Raw genomic sequence first — 22,414 nt, 5'->3', positions numbered from 1 at the left:
TGTTTAAATGTAAGCAACATATTTTATACATAGCAATCTTTCTCTTTATGCTTCCTTGGTTTTGTGTTATCCCTAAGCCAACCCCACTTCTAGATTATACATTATCCCCCAATATTTCTTCTAGGAGCAATACCCCTTTACCCAGGGATCAAATCCAGGAGTTTAGTACATACTAAGAACATGCTCTACCACTGAGCTATGCCCCCAGTGCTCTTCTAGGAGTTTTAAGGGTTTTTTTTTTTTTAATTTTAAAATTTGAGAAAGGATATTGCTAATTTGCCAAGATTGACCTAGAATTCATGATCCTCCTACCTCAACCTCCCAAGTAGCTGGGATTACAGTCATGCACCACCACACTCAGATTGCTTTGGGGTTTATCTTTATGTTTAGATATTTAAATCCATTGTAATTTAAATTTCTGTAGTGTGTGGTAGTCCAAACCCCATGTTTAAATGGATAGAGTTGTCTCACATTATTTGCTTTGAAAAGTCACCAATGAGGCTATAATAAGATCTATATATACGGATTTTATTTTTTAATTTGGGTCTGTAGATTGAACCCAGGGGTGCTTAACCACTGAGCCACATCCCCAGCCCTTTTTTTATTTTGGGATAGGGTCTCAGAAAGTTGCTTAGGACTCCAGTTTGTCCACCACAGCCTTTTACCACCACTGCCCCCCACTCACCGTCCTCCATATTGGAGTTTGAACCCAGGGGTGCTCTACCACTGAGCTACATCCCCAGCCCTTTAAAAATTTTATTTTTATTTTTATTTTTTTAAAATTTTATTTTTAGATAGGGGCTCACTAAATTGCTTCGGCCTCTCTAGTCACTGTGCCAGGCTCAGCCTTGACTCGTTTTATAATACTTTCTCTCATTCCTTTAACAGAGGATGCGCTTGTCTTTCAGTCTTCAGGACCACTAGGTCCTCTTTACCATGCTAACTTACTCATCCTGCAGACCACACAGCTTTTTCACACATTTCTTCTGGGGCTATTCTTTCCCTGCCCCAACGTGTTCTAGGTCTGAAGCCCCTGTTATTCACATCCACAACCCTTGTACACCCCACGCCCACCGTACAATTCATCACTTTGTATCTATAGGCAATGAATCCCTTAAGGGCAAGGTCTGTGGGCCTGACTTGTTCGCGACCGGGCCTCCAGCACCTGGGACAGAGCCTGGCACAAAGTAGATGCACAGTGAATAGTGAACACAGGAGTGAATGGAAGCGTGAGTGCGGCGTCCGTTGGAAGGCAGAGCCCAGTTGCCAAGGGGGCCTGGTTTTCTGTGGGGTAAGGGCTAAGGGTATCTGTAGCAGTGCATGAAGAAACTGTGTGACGAACTCAATTCAGAACTCCGCCCGTCCTTTAACGTACTGCGGCGGCGCCTCGCCCGTTTCCGGACCAGCCGAACCGGAAGTGGAGGTGCGGCCTTCCCATGATGCTCCGCAGGGCGCCTATTCTAACCGCAGGGAAGAGAGGGAGTAGGTCGTGATGGCGGCGCCGGAGCCGGAAGTGCTCTCCTCTGCTGCAGTCCCTGGTAAGGCACGGGGTCCAGAGTCTGGGAAGCCCTAAGGACCTGTTTCTTCCCTTCTGTCGCCCCCCCTTTCTCCGGCCCGTCTACCCTGTCCCCCAGTTCCTGGTGTCCTGCTCCCATCGGGCTCTGTAACTCCCTCGTCTGGGTCGAGTTGGTTCGCCGCCTTATTTTCAGTGTTCCGGACCCCGCTTAACTACACTTTGGACTCATTTTCCCAGGTCGAGGCCCACCGCTTTGTTAGCGGAGAGGTAGTCACTGCCTCCGAAATCCCCCTACTCTGCTGCCATCTTTTAAGTTACTTTAGACAGGAAACAGTAAACTTCCCAGACACGAGGTCGCCTAAAGTATGTCAGTGCGTCCGGGTGCCCCCTTTACAGTCGTGGCTGATATGGTGACCATCAGGCATGAGAAGACTAACTTTGACCTCTTAACTTTTTTTTTTCCTCACTTTTTACCCTATTTTCCCTCACTAGATTTGGAGTGGTATGAGAAGTCAGAAGAAACTCAAACCACCCAGATAGATCTACTTGAGACCACCTCTGCCCAGGAACTTTCCAACCCGTCGGAGTCCGTTTGCCCAAGAGACTGCTTGGTACCAGTGGTGTTTCCTGGGCCTGTAAGCCAGGAAGGCTGCTGTCGGTTTACTTGTGAACTTTTAAAACATATCATGTACCAACGCCAGCAACTCCCTCTGCCCTATGAACAGCTTAAGCACTTCTACCGAAAACCTTCTCCCCAGGTATGCACAGGCTTTGAGAGACAATTGGGGGAAAACTGTAGCTCTTCATAAGATGAATATGCAGGTAGAAAACTGCCCTGATGAAACCTGGAGGGCAGAACTTGGTGCTCCCTGCCCCTCCCAAACCCCAGTAACTCTGGAGGTTGAGGCATGAGGATCACAAGTTCCAGCCTGTGCAGGTTAGACCCTGTCTCAAAATAAAGTTTTAAAAAGGGCTGAGGATATAACTCAGTGATACTTGGGTTCAATCTCCCTTACTGCCAAAAAAGAAAGAAAGAAAAAGAGAAAAACAAATTAACAAATTTTCAGGGCCCCTATTGGCCTAGCAGTTACAAGGGCTTTAGCCACTTTCTCTCTGCTCTTGTCTTTGGTAGTCTGACTCTCCTTACTTTTTCTTTTGTTCCCTTCCAAAACTCCTATTATGTGTTGCATTTGAACTTCACGAACTGTTTTTTTGTTTGTTTTTGGTACTGGGGATTGAGCTCAGTGGCCTTACCACTGAGCCATGTCCCCAGCCTTATTTTTTGATTTTGAGACAGGGCCTCACTAAGTTGCTGAGGCTGGCCTTGAACTTGTGATCCTCCTGCCTCAGCCTTCTGAGTTACTGGGATTATAAGCATGCACCACCACATCCAGCATGAACTGTTTTGTTTTGTTTTTTTTTTTTGTGGTACCAAGTCAAGGTTGCTGAGGCTGGCCTTGACTTGGAATCCTGCCTTAGCCTCCCATGTTGCTGGGATCCCAGGCATGCACCATTGTGTCAGCATGAACTAGCTCTTAAATGTGTAAATATGGTACTGGGGATCAAACCCAGGGCCTTGTGCATTCTCTGCATGTGCTCTGGTTCTGAGCTATTCCTCCAGCCTTTAAACTGGCTCTTTAAATGCTAATTTATTTTCAGATTTTCTCCTTTTTTTCTTTTCTTTTCTTTTTAAATCTTCTTACTAGGGGGCTTTCTTGATGAACACTTTTAGTGTTCTTTCCTCTCTCTCTTCCCTCTTCCTTCCCTCTCCCTTCCCTCTCCCCCCTCCTCTCCTTTTCCTCTCCCCTCTCCCCACCTCTTCCCTCTCTTCTCTCTCCTCTCTCTCTCTCTCTGGTACTGGGGATTGAACTTAGAGGTGCTCCACCACTGAGCTACATCCCAGACCTTTTTATTTTTTATTTTGAGACAGTTTCTCAATAAGATGCTGAGACTGGCCTCAAACTTGTGATCCTCCTGCCTCAGCCTGTTGCTGGGATTATAGATGTAAATTATATTCTTAAGACAACTTTTTCTTCATTTTTTCATTTTTTTTAAAAATAACATCCTGTTGTTTCATGACTATGAACTTCTTTTACCTGAAGATTTTTAAAAAATGTTTTATTTTTTTCATAGATGTATATAGGGTAATAATGTCTGTCTCATTCTACTATTCTTCCCATCCCCACCACCCCACCCTTCCCCTAAGAATAATCCAAAGTTCCTTCATATTTCCCTACCAACCCCCCACTTTGGATCAGCATCCACTTATCAGAGAAAACATTCAGCCTTTAGTTTGGGGGGATTGGCTTATTTCACTTAGCATGATAGTCTGTTTACATCCATTTACCTGCAAATGCCATAATCCCATTCTTTAATGCTAAGTAATATTCCATTGTGTGTATGTATCACATTTTCTTTTTCCATTCATCTTTTGAAAGGATCTAATTTGGTTCCATAGTTCAGCTATTGTGAATTGAGCTGCTATCAGCAAAATTGATGTTGCTGTGTTACTGTAGAATGCTGATTTTTAAGTCCTTTGGGTATAAATTGAAGAGTGGGATAGCTGGGTCAAATGGTGGTTCCATTCCAAGTTTTCTTAGAAATTTCCGTACTGCTTTCCATAGTGGTTGCACCAATCTGCAGTCCCTACCAGCAATGTATGAGTGTACCTTTTTCCTCCACATCCTCACCAAAACTTACTATTTCTTGTATTCTTGATAATTGCCATTCTGACTGGAATGAGATGAAATCTTAGAATAGTTTTGATTTGCATTTCTCTAATAGCAAGAGGTGATGAACATTTTTTCATGTTTTTGTTGATAGATCATATTTCTTCTGTGAAGTGTCTGTTCAGTTCTTTAGCTTATTTATTGATTTGGTTATTTGGTTTTTTGGTGTTAAGTTTTTTTAGTTCTTTATATATCCTAGAGATTAGTGCTCTGAGGAGTGTGTGGTACAGGTTTTTTTCCCACTCTGTAGGCTCTCTCTTCATGTTATTGATTGTTTCCTTTGTTGAGAAGAAGCTTTTTAGTTTGAATCCATCCCATTTATTGATTCTTAATTTTTCTTCTTGTGCTTTAGGAGTCTTGTTAAGGAAGTCATTACTTCAAGATTTTCAATAAAAGTGTGTTTGATGTTTTTCTCTGTTTCTTCCAGAATCCTTTGCCCATTTATGTATTTTGATAACTTTCATGTTGAAAGTTTTTATTTGTGTCTAGTGAGTATTTTAGAATAAGTTATTGCAAATTCTGTGTGTATGCCTGGGCTTTATGAGCTGATAGACTTTCCTTGAAAGAGATTTTAAGTGGGAACCTGGTGGTCTCCTTGGGGAACTTCCTGAACATAGTATTGGATGGACGGGGAAATCAGCGGGTAGTCTTAAGCATCCTCACTTGAATAAAATGAAGTTTTATTCAGTACCTCCATGCTCACTCTTGCCTTCTGCCAAGAATATTACCACTTCTTGAATTCTCCTGGGGTTCTGCAGTGTGAATTTGCTTCTTGTGGGCATCTGCTTTGTCAGTGCTTGGTATTTTGCCCTCTTGAGCTCTTAACTCTTCCATCTACCACCTTCTTTTTTTTTTTTTTTTTTTTTTAAAATTTTTTTTAGTTATTGATGGACCTTTATTCTTTTATTTATATGCGGTGCTGAAAATTGAACCCAGTGTCTCACACATGCCAGGCAAGTGCTCTACCACTGAGCCATAACTCCAGCTCCACATTTCTTTTCTTTCTCTTGCCCCCCACCCCCCACTGGGAATCAAACCCAGGACCTTGCACGTGCTAGGCAGGTACTCTACGACAGAGCTACATTCCTCACCCTCTTCCATGTACTTTATGTTTACCTTTCAAAACTTTGTTGTTGCCTTTGGCCAATGTTGCCTATTCTCTCTTGGGACTTGTCTTTTGCTTTCTTTCCTCTTCCTAATTTCTTGCAGTATTTTAGGTGAAGATGTGTATTAATAATCATGTATTTAATTTGTCACGCTTAACTAGAAGACCTACTCAGAATTGTCTTTTTTTTTTTTTTGGTATGTAGTAGATGGACACGTACTTTTTATTTTTATGTGGTGCTGAGGATCAAACCCAGTGCCTCACACACGTGAGGTGAGTGCTCCACCACTGAGCCACAATCTCAGTCCCAGAATTATCTTTATTAGTTCAAATAATCCTCATTCCTAAAAACTACCCGTATAACAGAAATTTCCTATTTTTAGCCATGCCATGGAATGTTCTTGACTGTTTTAGTTGCTTATTATCTGAATTCCCTTTGGCTTCAGAATACTGTCTTTGTTGTTCTGAGTGCATACAAATTATGGCTTTGTACAAAGAGTATATTTTCTATTTCAACATAATGTCCTCTGATAAAACCCACTGTATAGTTAGGGCAGTTAATTGAGCTAGAAATCCAGTCCCACAGTCTGTCTATGCATCCCAGCAGTGTTCTTCAGAGGACATTAGCTTCCCCTTATCTTGTCCTTCTCTCCCACAATTCTTTGTCCTTACAGGCAGAGAATGCAGTGAGGAAGAAACCTCGAGTCACGGCTGAGGCAAGCAGCAGGAAATGCCAACAAGCACTGGCAGAACTGGAGAGTGTCCTCAGCCATTAGAGGACCTCTTTGCCCGGACACTAGTACCACGAGTGCTGATCCTCCTTGGTGGCAGTGCCCTAAGCCCCAAGGAGTTCTATGAACTCGATCTATCCAGGCTGGTCCCCTTCAGCGTGCACCAGAGCCTGAGCACAGCAGCTTGTTTGCGCCGTCTCTTCCGAGCCATTTTCATGGCTGATGCCTTTAATGAGCTACAGGCTCCTCCGCTCATGGGCACCATTGTCATGGCACAGGGACACCGTGACTGCGGAGAAGATTGGTTTCGACCCAAGCTCAACTACCGAGTGCCTAGCCGGGGCCACAAACTCACTGTGACCCTGTCCTGTGGTGGCCCTTCCATCCCAGCCATGGATTCAGAGGATTACATTTGGTTCCAGGCACCAGTGACGCTTAAGGGCTTCCACGATTGAATGAGGGTGTTTCTTAATTGTAAAAACACAGTGGCTAAATTATCTTTCTCCCTGTGGCACCTAGTCACGCATCTCTTGCTTGGACTGGAATTGCTTCCTGGTGAGGAAAGAAGGCTCTGTCCTCCTGGCTGTATGCCTCCCCTCAGGCTTCCTGGTCGGCTGATGGGGTGTGGCTGTGTCTGTAATCATCATCATTGAGCAATATCTCCGAATCAAAGGTTGATTTTCCCAGAGGGTGCTGGGTCAGGTCTATTTAGGGTTGGAAAGCAAAGATGGGTCCATAGATAGAATCTCCTATGGAGGTGCCCCTTTTCTGCTTTTGCTCTGTTCTTTCAGAGTTTCTTCTGGGGTCATAAGGTGGGTGTGACTCATGAATTTAAATATAAAATGAATAGAATCATATTAAAATTTCCTGAAACTTTTGACTTAAGGCCCAGAGTTGTTTTTTTCTCCTGGGTCTTGTCTGCTTCAGGGATTCCAGGATTTTTTACTAATGGTTTTTTCTTTCATCAGCCTCAGGCCAGTCTGGAAAGTTAAGTGACTTGACCAGGATTCTATAAGTAGTTTGATAGCAGAGTTGGGAAAAGAATCCTCATCAGCCAGCTTATAGCCCAGCATTCTTTACTTGCCACATATAGATCTTTGTGACCCTTAAATTCTGTGTGGCCCAAAGCAGGAGTCCCCTTTGGTGTGGGCAAAATACTGGTAAGGAACTTAGCTTACCAGTTCACTCAATGAAAGTCCAGGGATGTAGGGGAATAATTTAGCCCTTGTGATTGATCCTTAGTAAACTCTGAGCAGGTTTGCAGAAAGAGTGGTGAAGGGGAGGAGCTCCTAATAAGACTTCTCACCCTCCGAGAGCAGGAGCCTACTGCCCTGTTCCTCAAAATATGGTCATCTGGGCTGGGGTTTTAGCTCAGTGGTAGAGCATTTATCTGGCACCTGTGAGGCCCTGGGTTCGATTCTCAGCACCACATATAAGTAAATGAATAAAATAAAGGTCTATCAACATCTAAAAAATATTTTTTAAAAATATGGTGACCTGTAGTTTGAGGGTCACAGATGCTGCTAGTGGTCAGTTAGGGCAGAGGACAGTTGGAGCCTGTTAATCTTCATTATGTCAATTGTTAAACACATGCCAGGCTTGGGGATCTGAGGCCTGGAGTAAGGCCCTCCAGCCCCTTGCAGCTGTTCTGGGCTCTGAATGGTCCTGTAAACCTGGCCTATTATGCCCTTCAGATCTGAGAAGCAAATGTCAGGGGAAGGGGACTGAGAGACACAGATCAAGAAAAGAAAATTGAGGGTCTTTACAGAGCCCGGTTGAACTAGTGGCTTAGGCCCTCTGGATTGCTCTGCAATCCTGTGGGATTCACTCTCTGTGGCCTTCTGGAGTTCTGCCCAGCACCTCTCCACTGCAGCTGTTTGATGGCTGCTGGCAGTTGCTCTTGGCAAAACTCTGCCATCCTGCCTGTGGCAGTTCCTCCTCATCTACATGTAATTGGCCATTGTGATCCTTGCTGTTACCCTTTCTGGCTTCACCCTGTTCTGGCCACCAAGGGTTGCAGCTCATTTTCTCATAGGAAATTGAGGATAGAATTCTCATCCTGCTAGTGTTGGAGATGGGTATAGTGCAGCACTCCTGGGCATGTGTATAAATGAGAACAACAGTACTTAAACTGCAAGGTTGTTAGGTTAGACAGTGTATGTAAAGTGCTTTAAACAGTATATAGCATATACAGTCCCCTCCCCGATATTAAAAAAAAAAAAGGTTTATTTAGCTCACAATTTTAGAACCTGAATGTTCAGCATTTTGCAGGCTCTGGCAAGGTCTCCCTCCTGGGCTGTCATTCAGATTTGGTGATTGCCAGGATTATGTGAAGATTATTTCTCAATGATTCCATCTTTTTCTTTCTTTTTAATATTTTGATTTTACTAATTTTTTTGCAATGCCAGGAATCAAACTGACAGCCTTAGGCAAGTGCTCTACCACTGACCTACAACCCTCGTCCAGATAATAGCTTTTTAAATTTTTGGTTTAATTTTATTTTTTTTTTATTTTTTGTTGCTTTGTTGTCCAGGCTAGTCTTGAATTCTGGGGCTTAAGTGATCCTCTTGCCACAGCCTCCCAAGTGCTGGTACTACAGGTGTGTACCACCATGCCCAGCTTGTTTTTTGAAGCATTTATTCCTCTAGACATGGAATTTCAATTTAGCATACTTCAGTATGTCCCTCTACTACAACCACAAGGGAGACTTCTATCTCTAAAACCCAATACCTGCAATAGCAGGCTTTTGGCCTCCATGCCAGGACACAGCTCCATTTGCCTGTGCATTGTGTTTTAAGCAGTTGCATAGGGCTAGGGTTGTAGCTCAGTGGTAGAATGCTTGCCAAGCATGCTTAAGGCCCTGGATTTAATCCCCAGTACCACAAGAATAAAGTGCAAGAATACATTATCTAATCCAAAGAACCTTTCAATGTATGTTTTATTGTCTCCATTTTATAGATGAGGTCTGGGGAGCTTAAGTGATAGAACATGGCCTCAAATCTGGTGCACCTTGCTGTAGAGGCCGGGTGCTGCACATCCTGTTGAGTTCACTCTGAAATAGCCAGAGTTTGCCCTTCCAAAGATGTTAACATTAGGAAGCTGCAGAACTCTCATCTCTTCAGATTCTGGTTCCTGACATATAGTCTGGCATTAATAGGTAAATACAGAATCAGTGAAAACAGAATATATGAGCTCTTTTCTGTGCTTTGACCACTTGTAGCATATTCCACCAGCAGGAATTTTTACTATTTTTCAGTACTGATAATATTACCTTATAGAAAGGAATTGAACCAAACCTCCCACTTAGGGAAAGGTGGAAAGTCTGACTAAGGGGAATGGGGAGCTATTGAATAAGAGATTATAAATTGTTTTGATTTGGAAGACATGTTAAGCCAAGTCAACTTTCTGAAATGCTTATTTTAAAAACCTTCAGTCAGGTGCTGTGGCACTTGCCCATAATCCCAGCAACTCTGGCAGCTGAGGCAGAAGAATCGCAAGTTCAAAGTTATTCTCAGCAATTTAGTGAGGCCCTGTCTCAAAAAGGACTGGGGGTGTGGCTTGATGCTTAAAGGCCCCTGGGGTTCAATTCCCAGTACCAAAAAGTAAGTAAATAAAATTTAATTTTAAACAAGACTTCATAGGGGCTGGGGTTGTAGCTCAGTGGTAGAGCACTTGCCTAATACCTGTGAGGCACTGGGTTCGATCCTCAGCACCACATAAAAATAAAGGTATTATGTCCATTTACAACTAAGAATATACTTTTTAAAAGCCTTCATAAACGATGCCTAGACAATCAAAGCAAAGAAATACCTGGATAATTTAGACACTTATTTCTCAGTGGGTTTGGGATTGGGACCCAGTTCATTCTGATCTCATAAATCTTCTCCAAAGGAATCCAGAAATGAAAATCAATATTACCATTAAAGCCGTCTCCCTGGCAACAAGCTTGCTGAGGAACCTGTTTGCCTGGCAGGGGACTCAAGAGGTGGATGTGAAGTACTAGCTAGTTTCTAGTCCAGGGAATGCAGAGCTGCAGCAGCAGTGGGTTCTAGCTTTTAACCTGTTGCTACCATTTGGGTCTCAAAGCAACAGTTGTTGAGCCCAAGGTAGGTACGCCTAAGTGGTAATTGATGGGCAAGTGCAGACTGTAAATGTCACCCTTTTGTACCCCTTTCCACACCATTCTTTTTTGAGCATGTTAGCTCTACATCTCCCATTGCCTCATCTTCATTTGTCTACTTAAGAAGGAGACAAAGGAACATCTGATGAAGACTAAAGACTAGGAAGTGGGTGGAATCCATTCTTTAAGACCTGTCCTGGGTTGGGAGATATTTTGGGTTCTTCACATAATTCTAAGACCCGGAAGTAGTGTGACCTGACTGAAATAATAAAGCTAGTGTCAGTGTTGGGGTTTGTATTTTTCTTCCCAAGTCCCCTTTGCAGTATATTTACATATATAATACATTATTTATGTCGACTAAGAGAAAGGGCGGGAAGGCCAAAATATCCCTGGAATTGGGTTGGGTTGGGACTTCCAACCCCACACTGTAGCCTACCTATAGTAGGGAAGCCGCGCCATAACAGCTGAAGACTTCCGGTCCCAAACAGGTAAATTAAGAGGGAGGAGTCTGATGTAAACCCAGATTTTAAGCAAGAGTTCCTTTGGGAGAAGGGCTGGGCGGTAAGCGGTCCAGTGGGTAAAATCCTGCTTCCTGCCTGACGGGGGGCGGGGTTCTTGGTCTCCGTGGAGACGGCTACTCCTAGCGACCCGACAGGCGTTGAGCAGAGTTGCTGGCCTCATGGACGCTGAGAGCCTCCTCCTGTCGCTGGAGCTGGCTTCGGGCAGTGGGCAGGGCCTCAGCCCGGACCGTCGGGCCTCGCTGCTCACTTCCCTCCTGCTCGTTAAGCGTGACTACCGGTACGATCGGGTCCTGTTTTGGGGTCGCATTCTCGGCATCGTCGCAGATTACTACATCGCGCAGGGCCTGAGTGAAGACCAGCTCGCACCACGCAAGACACTCTACAGGTGGAGGCGGCACTTGGGGCGGTTGAGACCGCTGGAGGACATCCAGGAGGGCTACCCAGAGGCAGGGAAAGGGCTGGCGGTTCTCCAAGGGCCGGGGCTTATGTTCTCCTGAAAGCGAGTGGGCAGAAGCTAAGCGAGATAGAATGAGAAAAGGCCTAGGGGCGGAGCCTGGGGGCTAAAACGGACGGTAGAGGGGTGGGAACTGGGATGGTTGGAACCTGGAGATCTTGAGGAGTGTGACGGGGCAGGGAAGTGACCGGGCGAGGTCTGAGAGGGCGGGGTCGGGGAGCGCGTGGGGGTCCAGCTCGGGGCAGGGGAGGGGGCGGTGGCACACGCAAGGAATCCCAGTTTTGGGAGGCTGAGGCAGGAGGATCGCAAGTTCAAAGCCAGCTTCAGCAAATTACCAAGGCCCTAAGCAACTCAGCGAGACCCTGTCTCAAAAAAATAAACATAAACACTGGGGATGTGGTTCAAGACCCGGTACAAAAGAGAGAGGGGGAGAGAGAGGAGAGAGAGGAGAGAGAGAGAGAGAGAGAGAGAGAGAGAGAGAGAGAGAGAGAGAGAGAGATATGAATATGTAAGAGAGACAAAAGAGAGAGAGAGAGAGAGAGAGAGAGGAGAGAGAGAGAGAGAGAGAGAGATACATATGAATATGTAAGAGAGACCAGGTAATGAAGAAGTTCCTGGAGAAGGCAGACTTGGAGTAGGAGACAGGTCCAAGTCAGCTGCCGGACCTGGCAATTGCCAAGGGTTTAGTTTGGAGAAAAGTCAGATGCCGCGGGGGATGGGTTGGTGCTGTTTGGAAGCATCTTCCATGGAGGGGCTGCCGTGCCGCGATAGGCGCTTTGGAAGTAGAAAAATAGGCGAAATGGGGAGAGGTATGTAGAACTAGGAAAAATTCCCTGGACTCTTGCCATACAGGGTCATCAAGCCTCTTCTTGACTAACCACAGCGATGATGGGGAATTTACCAGTTCATTCAAGCTGCAGGTCGTTTGAAGACTTAATTTACCTATGCATACATTCATCCAACATTGACTGGATGCATCCTGTGCTTCACTTGGGGTTAGGAAGGTGACCAAGATGCGCCTCTGTCTAGGAGTCATTCACATCTTAGGGAGGGGGACAGACGTGTCACTCAGCAATTAAAGCATGATGTGTTAAAAACTGCAACAGTAAAGTATATATAAAGGGATACCAAGTGCCCTGGTCATCTAGAGAACAACCAAATAAGATCGTTCAGGGAGTAACTTGCATTGCTTCTGAAAGGTGAGCAGTTCTCCAGGCTAGTCTGGGGAAAGAAGTGCCAGTAAGAGGAACAGTTTTGCACTCTGTCTGGAGGAGGCTCAGCAGCATGGGGTGTTGTAGAACTGGATAGGGAAGCCATTGAAGGGCTATAAGCAAGAAGAACCTGCTCATATCTGAGTGAGCAAAGCGGCCTGGAAGTGGTGAATGAACATTTAGGAGTCATTGTAGCATCCAGATGAAAGGTCTTGATAGGGAAAAGTAGCTGAAGAAGTGATGGTGGTGGGGGTGGATGGAAAGATTTAAGTGGGAGAGTGGCAGGACCTGTAATGGGTTTAATGGGAAGAGTTTGAGGTCCATCCCTACCTCTGGTGGAGGCAGCCAATGCTGGCACCACTCACTAGGAGAGAATCCAGGCAGCAGGACCTGGGAAGACTTAGTGAATTTGGGGTGAGTTTCCTGGGGGCAGGGTATAAGAAGGCATGTTAAAATACAGAACGTCTAGAAGGAAAATTTATACTGAAGACAAGAGATTTGGGATTCATTTTATTTTATTGTATAAGTGTTTGTTGAACACCTACCACGTGCTAAAAATTGATTTACGTGCAAAGAATTCAGTGGTAAATGATACAAAGACCTTGTCTTCATGGAGCTTACATCACAGTGTGTGTTTTGGGGCCAAGGAGTTGGAGACAAAATAGATAAACACACAACACACATCAACACATTACTGCCTCATAAAGTGCCTCCATCCAATAGGATGGAGTACTATTTTATTTTTTGCAGTGCTGGGGATTGAACCCAAGGCCTTGTGCATGCTGGGCAAGTGCTCTACCACTAAGCTATATCCCGAGCCTTTTTTTTTTTTTTTTTTTTTTTTTTTTTTGAGACAGAGTTTTGAGAAGTTGCCCAGGCTGGTCTCAAACTTGTGATCCTCCTGCCTTGGCATCCTGAGTAACTGGGATTACAGGCACGTGCTCCCACACCCAGCTTTTGGAGTACTATATTAAACAGAGTGGTCAGGGATGTCCTCTCTGATCAGGTGACACTGCAGAGGGGACCTGAAGTGACTAAGGGAGTGACCTGTGTGGATCTCTGAGGAAAGTGAATTCCAGAAAAGTGTGAAGGCCCCAATGCAGGTGTGTGTTTAGTGTGTTTGTGGAGCTCCATAGCAACTAGCATGGCTAGAGAGGAGTGAGGGAGGGAATGTGTTGTAGGATGTGAGTCAGAGAGGTGAGCGCAGAGAAATCATGCAGGACCTTGTGGGGCATGAAACGATTTGGTTCAATGGGAAGCCATTATAAGATTTTGCCCAGAGGTGACATGATTTGGTTTAGGTTTGAATAGTTTGAGAGAGGAGTAGATGTGGAAGCAGGGGGAACAGATAGGCATCTATTGCAATATCCAGGCAGGAGTGGATAGCGGTTTGGCCCAGTGGAGGTGACTGGATTTTGGATACTCACTGGGTATAGCTGGGCCTCTGGAAGTCAAAGAGAAAATAGCAGGTGAGAATTGATCTCTGGAATTACTTGAGGAACTGGAGGAGGGAGAAAGGAGATATCAGAGGACATAGAAATGGAGATGTGTTTGTGGGTTCTTAGATGTCATGGATGGCCTTCTCCCAAGTAGGTTCTTGGAGTGGTGAGGGAGGGGGAAGGGCCTACATAGGGCAAAAAAATTTTTTTAAATGTATTTTTATTGTAAACAAATGGGCTACATGTTGTTTCTGTTTGTACATGGAGTAACAGCATACTATTTGCATAACCATACATTTACATAGGGTAATGATGTTTGATTCATTGTTATTTTTTCCTTCCACCACCCCTCCCACCCCTCTTTTCCCTCTATACAGTCCTTCCTTCCTCCATTCTTGCCCCCCTCCCACCTCCCATTATGTGTCATCATCCGCTTATCAGTGAGATCATTCGTCCTTTGGTTTTTTGAGATTGGCTTATCTCACTTAGCATGATATTCTCCAATTTCATCCATTTGCCTGCAAATGCCATAATTTTATTATTCTTTATAGCTGAGTAATATTCCATTGTATATATATACCACAGTTTCTTTATCCATTCATCAATTGAAGGACATCTAGGTTGGTTCCACAGTCTGGCTATTGTGAATTGAGCAGCTATGAACATTGATGTGACTGTATCTCTGTAGTATGCTGATTTTAAGTCCTTTGGGTATAGGCCAAGGAGTGGGAGAGCTGGGTCAAATGGTGGTTCCATTCCAAGTTTTCTAAGGAATCTCCACACTGCTTTCCAGATTGGCTGCACTAATTTGCATCCCCACCAGCAATGTATGAGTGTACCTTTTTCCCCACATCCTCTTCAACACCTGTTGTTGCTTGTATTCTTGATAATCGCCATTCTAATTGGGGTGAGATGGAATCTTAGTGTAGTTTTGATTTGCATTTCTCTTATTACTAAAGATGGGGAACATTTTTTCATGTTTGTTGATTGCTTGTAGATCTTCTTCTGTGAAGCGTATATTCATATCCTTAGCCCATTTGTTGATTGGGTTATTTGTATTCTTGGTGTAGAGTTTTTTGAGTTCTTTATGTATTCTGGAAATTAGTGCTCTATCTGAAGTATGAGTGGCAAAGATATTCTCCCACTCTGTAGGCTCTCTCTTTGCATTGCTGATAGTTTCCTTTGCTGAGAGAAAGCTATTTGAATCTATCCCAGTTATTGATTCTTGCTTTTATTTCTTGTGCTATGGGAGTCCTGTTAAGAAAGTCTGATCCGAAGCCAACAAGGTGAAGATTTGGACCTACTTTTTCTTGTATAAGATGCAGGGTCTCTGGTCTGATTTCAAGGTCATTGATCCATTGTGAGTTGAGTTTTGTGCAGAGTGAGAGATAGGGGTTTAGTTTCATTCTGTTGCATATGGATTTCCAGTTTTCCCAGCACCATTTGTTGAAGAGGCTATCTTTTCTCCATTGCATATTTTTGGCTCCTTTATCTAGTATGAGAAAATTGTATTTATTTGGGTTTGTGTCCGTGTCCTCTATTCTGTACCATTGATCTTCCTGTTTATTGTGGTGCCAATACCATGCCGTTTGTTACTATTGCTTTGTAGTATAGTTGAAGTTCTGGTATTGCGATACCCCCTGTTTCATTCTTCCTGCTAAGGATTGCTTTAGCTCTTCTGGGTTTCTTATTCTTCCAGATGAATTTCACAATTGCAGCTCTATTTCTGTAAGGTACATCATTGGGATTTTAATTGGAATTGCATTGACTCTGTATAGCACTTTTGGTAGTATGGCCATTTTGACAATATTAATTCTGCCCATCCAAGAACATGGGAGATCTTTCCATCTTCTAAGGTCTTCCTCAATTTCTTTCTTCAATGTTTTGTAGTTTTCATTGTAGAGATCTTTTACCTCTTTGGTTAGATTGATTCCCAAGTATTTTATTTTTTTTGAGGCTCTTGCAAATGGAGTTGTTTTCCTCATTTCCCTTTCAGACGCTTCATCACTTATGTATAAGAATGCTTTAGATTTATGTGTGTTGATTTTATATCCTGCTATTTTGCTGAGTTCATTTATGAGGTCCAGAAGTTTTCTGGTGGAGTGTTTTGGATCTTCAAATAGAGAATCATGTCATCAGCAAATAGTGACAGCTTGAGTTCCTCTTTTCCTATTCATATCCCTTTAATTTCTTTAGTCTGCCTAATTGCTCTGGCTAGAGTTTCGAGGACAATGTTGAACAGAAGTGGTGAAAGAGGACATCCCTGTCTTGTTCCCATTTTTAAAGGGAATGGTTTCAGTTTTTCTCCATTAAGAATGATGTTGGCCATGGGCTTAGCATAAATAGCCTTTACAATGTTGAGGTATGTTCCTACTATCCCTATTTTTTCTAGTGTTTTGAGCATGAAGGGGTGTTGTATTTTGTCGAATGCTTTTTCTGCATCAAATGAAATAACCATATGATTCTTATCCTTAAGTCTATTGACATGATGGATTACGTTTATTGATTTATGGATGTTAAACCATCCTTGCATTCCAGGGATGAACCCCACTTGATCATGGTGCACAATTTTCTTAATATGTTTTTGGATACGGTTTGCCAATATTTTGTTAAGGATCTTTGCATCTATTTCATCAAGGATATTGGTCTAAAATTTTCTTTCCTTGATGTGTCTTTTCCTGGTTTGGGTATGAGGGTGATATTAGCTTCATAGAATGAGTTCGGTAGGGTACTCTCCTTTTCTATTTCCTGGAATACTTTGAGAAGTATTGGAATAAGTTCTTCTTTGAAGGTCTTGTAGAACTCAGCTGAGAATCCGCCTGGTCCTGGGCTTTTCTTGGATGGTAGATTTTTAAAGGCTTCTTCTATTTCATTGCTTGATATTGATCTGTTTAAATTGTGTATGTCCTCCTGCTTCAGTTTGGGAGGAGCATATGTCTCTAGAAATTTGTCAATGTCTTCGGTAGTTTCTATTTTGTTGGAATACAGATTTTCAAAGTAGCTTCTCATTATGTTATGTATCTCAGTGGTGTCTGTTGTGATATTTCCTTTTTCATCACGAATTTTAGTAATTTGAGTTTTCTCTCTCCTTCTCTTTGTTAGTGTGGCCAAAGGTTTGTCTCTTTTGTTTACTTTCTCAAAGAACCAACTTTTTGTTTTGTCAATTTTTTGAGTTGTTTCTTTTGTTTCAATTTCATTGATTTCCGCTCTGATTTTAATTATTTCCTGTCTTCTACTACTTTTGTTGTTATTCTGTTCTACTTTTTCTAGGGCTTTGAGCTGTAATGTTAGGTCATTTAGTTGTTGACTTTTCATTCTTTTCTGGAATGCGCTCCATGCAATGAATTTTCCTCTTAGTACCGCTTTCATAGTGTCCCAGAGATTTTGATATGTTGTATCATCATTCTCATTGACCTCTAAGAATTTTTTTATCTCCTCCCTGATGTTTTCTGCTATCCATGCTTCATTCAATAGCATATTATTTAATCTCCAGGTGTTGGAGTAATTTCTATTTTTTATTTTGTCATTGATTTCTACTCTCAGTCCATTATGATGTGATAGAACACAAGGCAGTATCTCTATTTTTGCATTTCCTAAGGGCTGCTTTGTGACATAACATATGGTCTATTTTTGAGAAGGTTCCATGTGCTGCTGAGAAGAAAGTGAATCTGCTTGTCGATGGATGGAATATTCTATATATGTCTATTAAGTCTAGGTTATTGATTGTGTTATTGAGTTCTATGGTTTCTTTGTTTGGTTTTTGTTTGGAAGATCTATCTAGTGGTGACAGCGGTGCATTAAAGTCACCCAGAATTATTGTGTTGTGGTCTATTTGATTCCTGGAATTGAGAAGGATTTGTTTGATGTACAGGGATGCACCATTGTTTGGGGCATAAGTATTTACTATCATTATGTCTTCCTGATTTATGGTTCCCTTAAGCAGTATGAAATGTCCTTCTTTATCCCTTCTGACTAACTTTGGCTTGAAGTTCACTTTATCTGAAATAAGCATGGAAACCCCCGCTTTTTTACTGAGTCCATGTGCGTGGTAGGTTTTTTCCCATCCTTTCACCTTTAGTCTGTGGATGTCTTTTTCTATGAGATGAGTCTCTCACAGGTCTTTCTTTTTAATCCATTCTGCCAGTCTATGTCTTTTGATTGATGAATTTAGGTCATTAACGTTCAGGGTTATTATTGAGATATGATTTGTATTCCCAGTCATTTGGCTTATTTTTGGTTTTTAATTTGGCTTGGTTTCTCCTTTGAGTGGTTTTTCTCTAAGGTAGTTCCTCCCTTTGCTGACCTCCATTGTTGTTTTTCATTTCCTCCTCATGGAATATTTTGTTGAGAACATTCTGTAGCGCAGGCTTTCTATTTGTAAATCCTTTTAACTTCTGTTTATCGTGGAAGGATTTTATTTCATCTTCAAATCTGAAGGTTAGTTTTGCTGGGTATAGGATTCTTGGTTAGCAACCATGTTCTTTTAGAGCTTGAAATATGTTGTTTCAGGCCCTTCTAGCTTTTAGAGTCTAGGTTGAGAAGTCGTCTGCTATCCATATTGGTCTCCCCCTATATGTAATCTGATGCTTTTCTCTCGTGGTCTTCAAAATCCTATCTTTATTTTGAATGTTACGCATTTTCATTATAATGTGCCTTGGTGTGGACCTGTTGTGATTTTGTGCATTTGGTGTCCTGTAAGCCTCTTATATTTGATTTTCCATTTCATTCTTCAGGTTTGGGAAATTTTCTGATATTATTTCATTGAATAGGTTGTTCATTCCTTTGGTTTGTATCTCAATCCCAATAATTCTCAAATTTGGTCTTTTCATGATGTCCCATAGTTCTTGGAGATTCTGTTCATGATTTCTCACCATCTTCTCTGTTTGGGCAACTTTATTTTCAAAATTGAATATTTTGTCTTCATTGTCTGAGGTTCTGTCTTCCACGTGATCTAGTCTTTTGGTGATGCTTTCCATTGAGTTTTGATTTGGTTTATTGTTTCCTTCATTTCAAGGATTTCCGTTTTTTTTTTTTTTTTTTTTTTGAGAATCTCTATCTCTTAGTTGAAATGATCTTTTGCTTCCTGCAGTTGCTCTTTCAACTGCTTATTGGTATTATCATTCATTGCCTGCATTTGCTCTCTTATCTCATCCTTTGCTTCGCAAATCATCTTAATCTCCTATAATCTGAAGTCCTTTTCTGACATTTCTTGTAACATACTGTCATTGGATTCTATTAATATAGAATCTAGATTTGTTTGGATCATTTTCTTCCCTTGTTTTTTCATGTTGCTCATGTATCTTCCCCTCTAGCAGTGCAGATCTGGGGTATTGCAGATTTCCCCCTATAGGCTTATAGTGGCCCTACAGGTTTCCAAAACCCTTTCTTTAAGGGGAGATCAATATTAGCAGTGCCCAATTCAGACACTATGCAATCCTAGACCAAATAGCCCCTGACAAGGAGCTTCAAGCCTCCAGCAGGCGTCTCAGGATGGGATTTGCCCCACCTAAAGATCGGAGTTATGGCTTCCAAGATTATCCAAGATGGCTGCGAGGGCAAATTTTTTTTTAAAAACATTTTTAGTTGTGGATAGACATAATATTTTTATTTATTTTATTTTCTCATACATGGTAGGCAAGTGCTCTACCATTGAGCTACAACCCCAGTCCCAAATTGTTTTTGTTTTTTGTTTTCTTTTCTTTTTTCTTTTTCTTTTTTTTTTTTTTGGTATCAGGGATTGAACTCAGAGGCACTCAAACACTAAGTCACATCTCAGCCCTATTTTATATCTTATTTAGAGACAGGGTCTCCCTGAGTTGCTTAGTTCCGTAGCCTTGCTGAAGCTGATTTTGAACTTGAGATCCTCCTAACTCAGCCTCTCCAGCCAATGGGATTACAGGCGTGCACCACCACAGCCAGCCCAAACTGTTGTTTTGAGATTATTGTTCAGAGCTGAGGAAAAGGTGGGAGGGAGGAAAAGCATTTTCTAGAGGGGCCCAGATTTAAGGGCTGTCATTTTAGAAATCTGAATAACAGGAACCTACAGAGAGTGAAAGGATTTAGAGAGCAGAGACCAGGTTGGGGACTCAAGCAGGAAGTGAAAGATGGGGCTGGGAGGCCTGCGCTCCTGGAGGCTTTTAGAGGAAGAGAAGGTCTTGAGCCCAGGTTAGACCTCCCTGAGATGGGAGAAGAGGTAGCCATCTGTTGGCTCAGGATGCAAGCTGAGCAAAATTTAGGGTTCACCAAAGCAGGGTTGCCCATGATTGAGCAATGTTCACCTTCCAGAAACTCATTTGGAATTTTAATCCAGATGTACAGGAAGAGACTCATAATTTCAGCAAACTGATCACCCCTGTTACAATGGTTTGACTTAAAAACTTTCAACTTTACAATGGTGCAAAAGCAGTATTCATTCAGTAGAAACTACTTTGAGTATTGATCTTTTTCTGGAATAGCAATATGTAATCTGACCCTCTCTTGGGATGCTGGTCAGAGCAGTGAGCTGCAGCTCCCACTAGATGTTGCTAAGCCATGTTTCCTAGGTTAAATACATTCTTACTTGACAATATTTTCAACTTAGTATGGGTTTGCCAGGATGTGACCTTACTGAAGTTGAGGGGGCATCAGAATGTGAAATTCTTGTGACCTTAAAAAAAATAAAATGGCTGGGTATGGTGGGACATACCTGTAATCCCAGCAGCTCGGGAGGCTGAGGCAGAGGATCACAAATTCAAAGCCAGCCTCAGCAATTTAGGGAGGTTCTAAGCAACTCAATGAGATCCTGTTTCAAAATAAAATATAAAATAGGGCTGAGGATGTTGCTCAGTGGTTAAGCACTCTTGGATTCAATCCCTAGTACAAAAAAAAAAATAATAAAATAAAATGGAGCTATACTTGGTGGCACATACCTGTAATTCTAGCAACTTGGGAGTCTGAGGCAGGAGGATAGCAAGTTCAAGGCTCAACAACTTAGTGACACCTTGTCTCAAAGTAAATAATAAAATTTGAGGGTGGGCATAGTGGTGCATGCCTGTAATCCCCCTGGCTTGGGAGGCTGAGGCAGGAGGATCTTGAGTTCAAAGACAGTCTAAGCAAAGTGAGGCACTAAACGACTCAGTGAGACCCTGTTTCTAAATAAAATACAAAATAGGGCTGGGGATATGTCACAGTGGTCAAATGCCCCTGAGTTCAATCTCTGGTACCCAAAAAAGGTCTGAGGATGCAACAGTGGTAAAGTGCCCCTAGGTCCAATCCCCAGTACCATTAATAAATAAGTACATAAATAAAATTTGTATCACATATGAGGATAGACTGTACATGCGATAGACATTGAGGGTTTCTAAGGGTTTGAAGGGAAGAAAGGTGGAAGTTCTAACAGCTCTTTTGAACACCTAGGGCTTAAAGGAAGGGGGAAGGAAGACTGGGTGAGGGGGGTGTTGGAATCCAGGGGTAATGGTGGATATTGTTGTCAGCTTGAACTGCACCGATTGGAGCCTCTTGCCCCCTGCCACAGAGGAGATGGTGGCACAGATAGCCATGGTGAAGGGCCGCTTCATGGGGGACCCATCACATGAGTATGAACACACCGAACTCCAGAAAGTGAATGAGGGTGACAAGGTCTTTGAAGAAGAAGTAGTGGTAAGTGCAGGGGTAGTGGGCAGCCTGAATCATCCAGAAGTTAGCCTAGGGCTGGGGCTGTAGCGGGTAGTAAAGCATGTGCTTAGCATGCCTGAGGCTGTGGGTTCCATCTCCAACACCAAAATGAAACACACACACACCAGCCCAATAGAACAGGGCAACGACGGCTATTACCATGACGTTCACTGCTGCCCAGTTGGTTCTAAGTACATGGATGTGCCTGGTGCTTTGCTACTGCCCTTGAATCATCTCCCTTAATCCCTATGATTCTGTGAAGGTGAGACATTACTTTCCAGATGGTTGAGAGGAGGACATTGAAGCTTAGAGAGGTTCAGACTTGCCCAGGGGTACACAGCTCCTGAAGGACAGAGTGAAGAGAGAGGACAGGCAGCTCTTGTGGAGTCTGGGGGGTGGGGTCTGTGCTGAAATCAAGGAAGGTGCTCAGGTTTATGTGTGTGTGTGTATGTGTGTGTGTATTTTTGTCAGTGTTAAGGATAGAACCCAGTGCCTCAGCATATCACTGAGCTGCATTCTCAACCCTGTTATATTTTTATATCAATTTTTATTATACTAGAAAATACACCACATGGTCCAAGATTCAAAAATATATAAAGATGCCAAGTGCAGTAGTGCACACCTGTAATCCCAGTGGCTCTGGAGACTGAGGCACGAGGATTGCAAGTTCAAAGCCAGCCTTAGCAACTTAGCAAGGCCCTAAGCAACTTAATGAGAACCTAAATAAAATATAAAAATATGGCTGGGGATGTGACTCAGTGGTTAAACGTCCCTGGGTTAAATCCCTGGTACCCCCTGCGAAAGAAAGAAAGAGAGAGAGAGAGGGAGGGAGGGAGGGAGGGAAGGAAGGAAGGAAGGAAGGAATATAAAGATAAATAGTAAAGTTTCCTGTCTTTCCCGTCTACCAGTTAAGCAGGTCCTCCCTCGGGGTACAG

At 42.8% G+C, this 22,414-nt stretch overlaps 2 protein-coding genes across 6 annotated transcripts in view; both read left to right on the top strand.

Annotated features, from left to right (window-relative positions):
• The first annotated feature begins 1,439 nt into the window (after positions 1 to 1,439).
• On the top strand, positions 1,440 to 9,607 carry Mad2l1bp (MAD2L1 binding protein). The gene is given in 4 exon segments (XM_047558325.1): positions 1,440 to 1,538; positions 2,009 to 2,274; positions 6,025 to 6,121; positions 6,124 to 9,607. Coding segments are annotated over 4 exon segments (822 nt in total). The 5' UTR covers positions 1,440 to 1,492; the 3' UTR covers positions 6,537 to 9,607.
• A 1,137-nt stretch (positions 9,608 to 10,744) lies between these two features.
• Positions 10,745 to 22,414, top strand: part of Rsph9 (radial spoke head component 9) — a 50,607-nt gene continuing 38,937 nt past the window's right edge. Inside the window, exons 1-2 of one of the 5 annotated variants that reach the window (XM_047557414.1) lie at positions 10,745 to 10,999; positions 21,299 to 21,464. In XM_047557414.1, coding sequence (XP_047413370.1) covers positions 10,881 to 10,999; positions 21,299 to 21,464 — 285 coding nt within the window. In that variant the 5' untranslated portion in view covers positions 10,745 to 10,880. Of the gene's footprint in view, positions 11,108 to 21,298; positions 21,465 to 22,414 lie in introns of all 5 variants that reach the window. The other 4 variants (XM_047557411.1, XM_047557413.1, XM_047557416.1 and 1 more) reach the window with 4 other exon arrangements.

This window comes from Sciurus carolinensis, chromosome 7 (genome assembly GCF_902686445.1).
Source record: "Sciurus carolinensis chromosome 7, mSciCar1.2, whole genome shotgun sequence".
Taxonomy (NCBI): Eukaryota; Metazoa; Chordata; class Mammalia; order Rodentia; family Sciuridae; genus Sciurus; species Sciurus carolinensis.
This window is presented reverse-complemented; position numbering and strand designations above follow the sequence as displayed.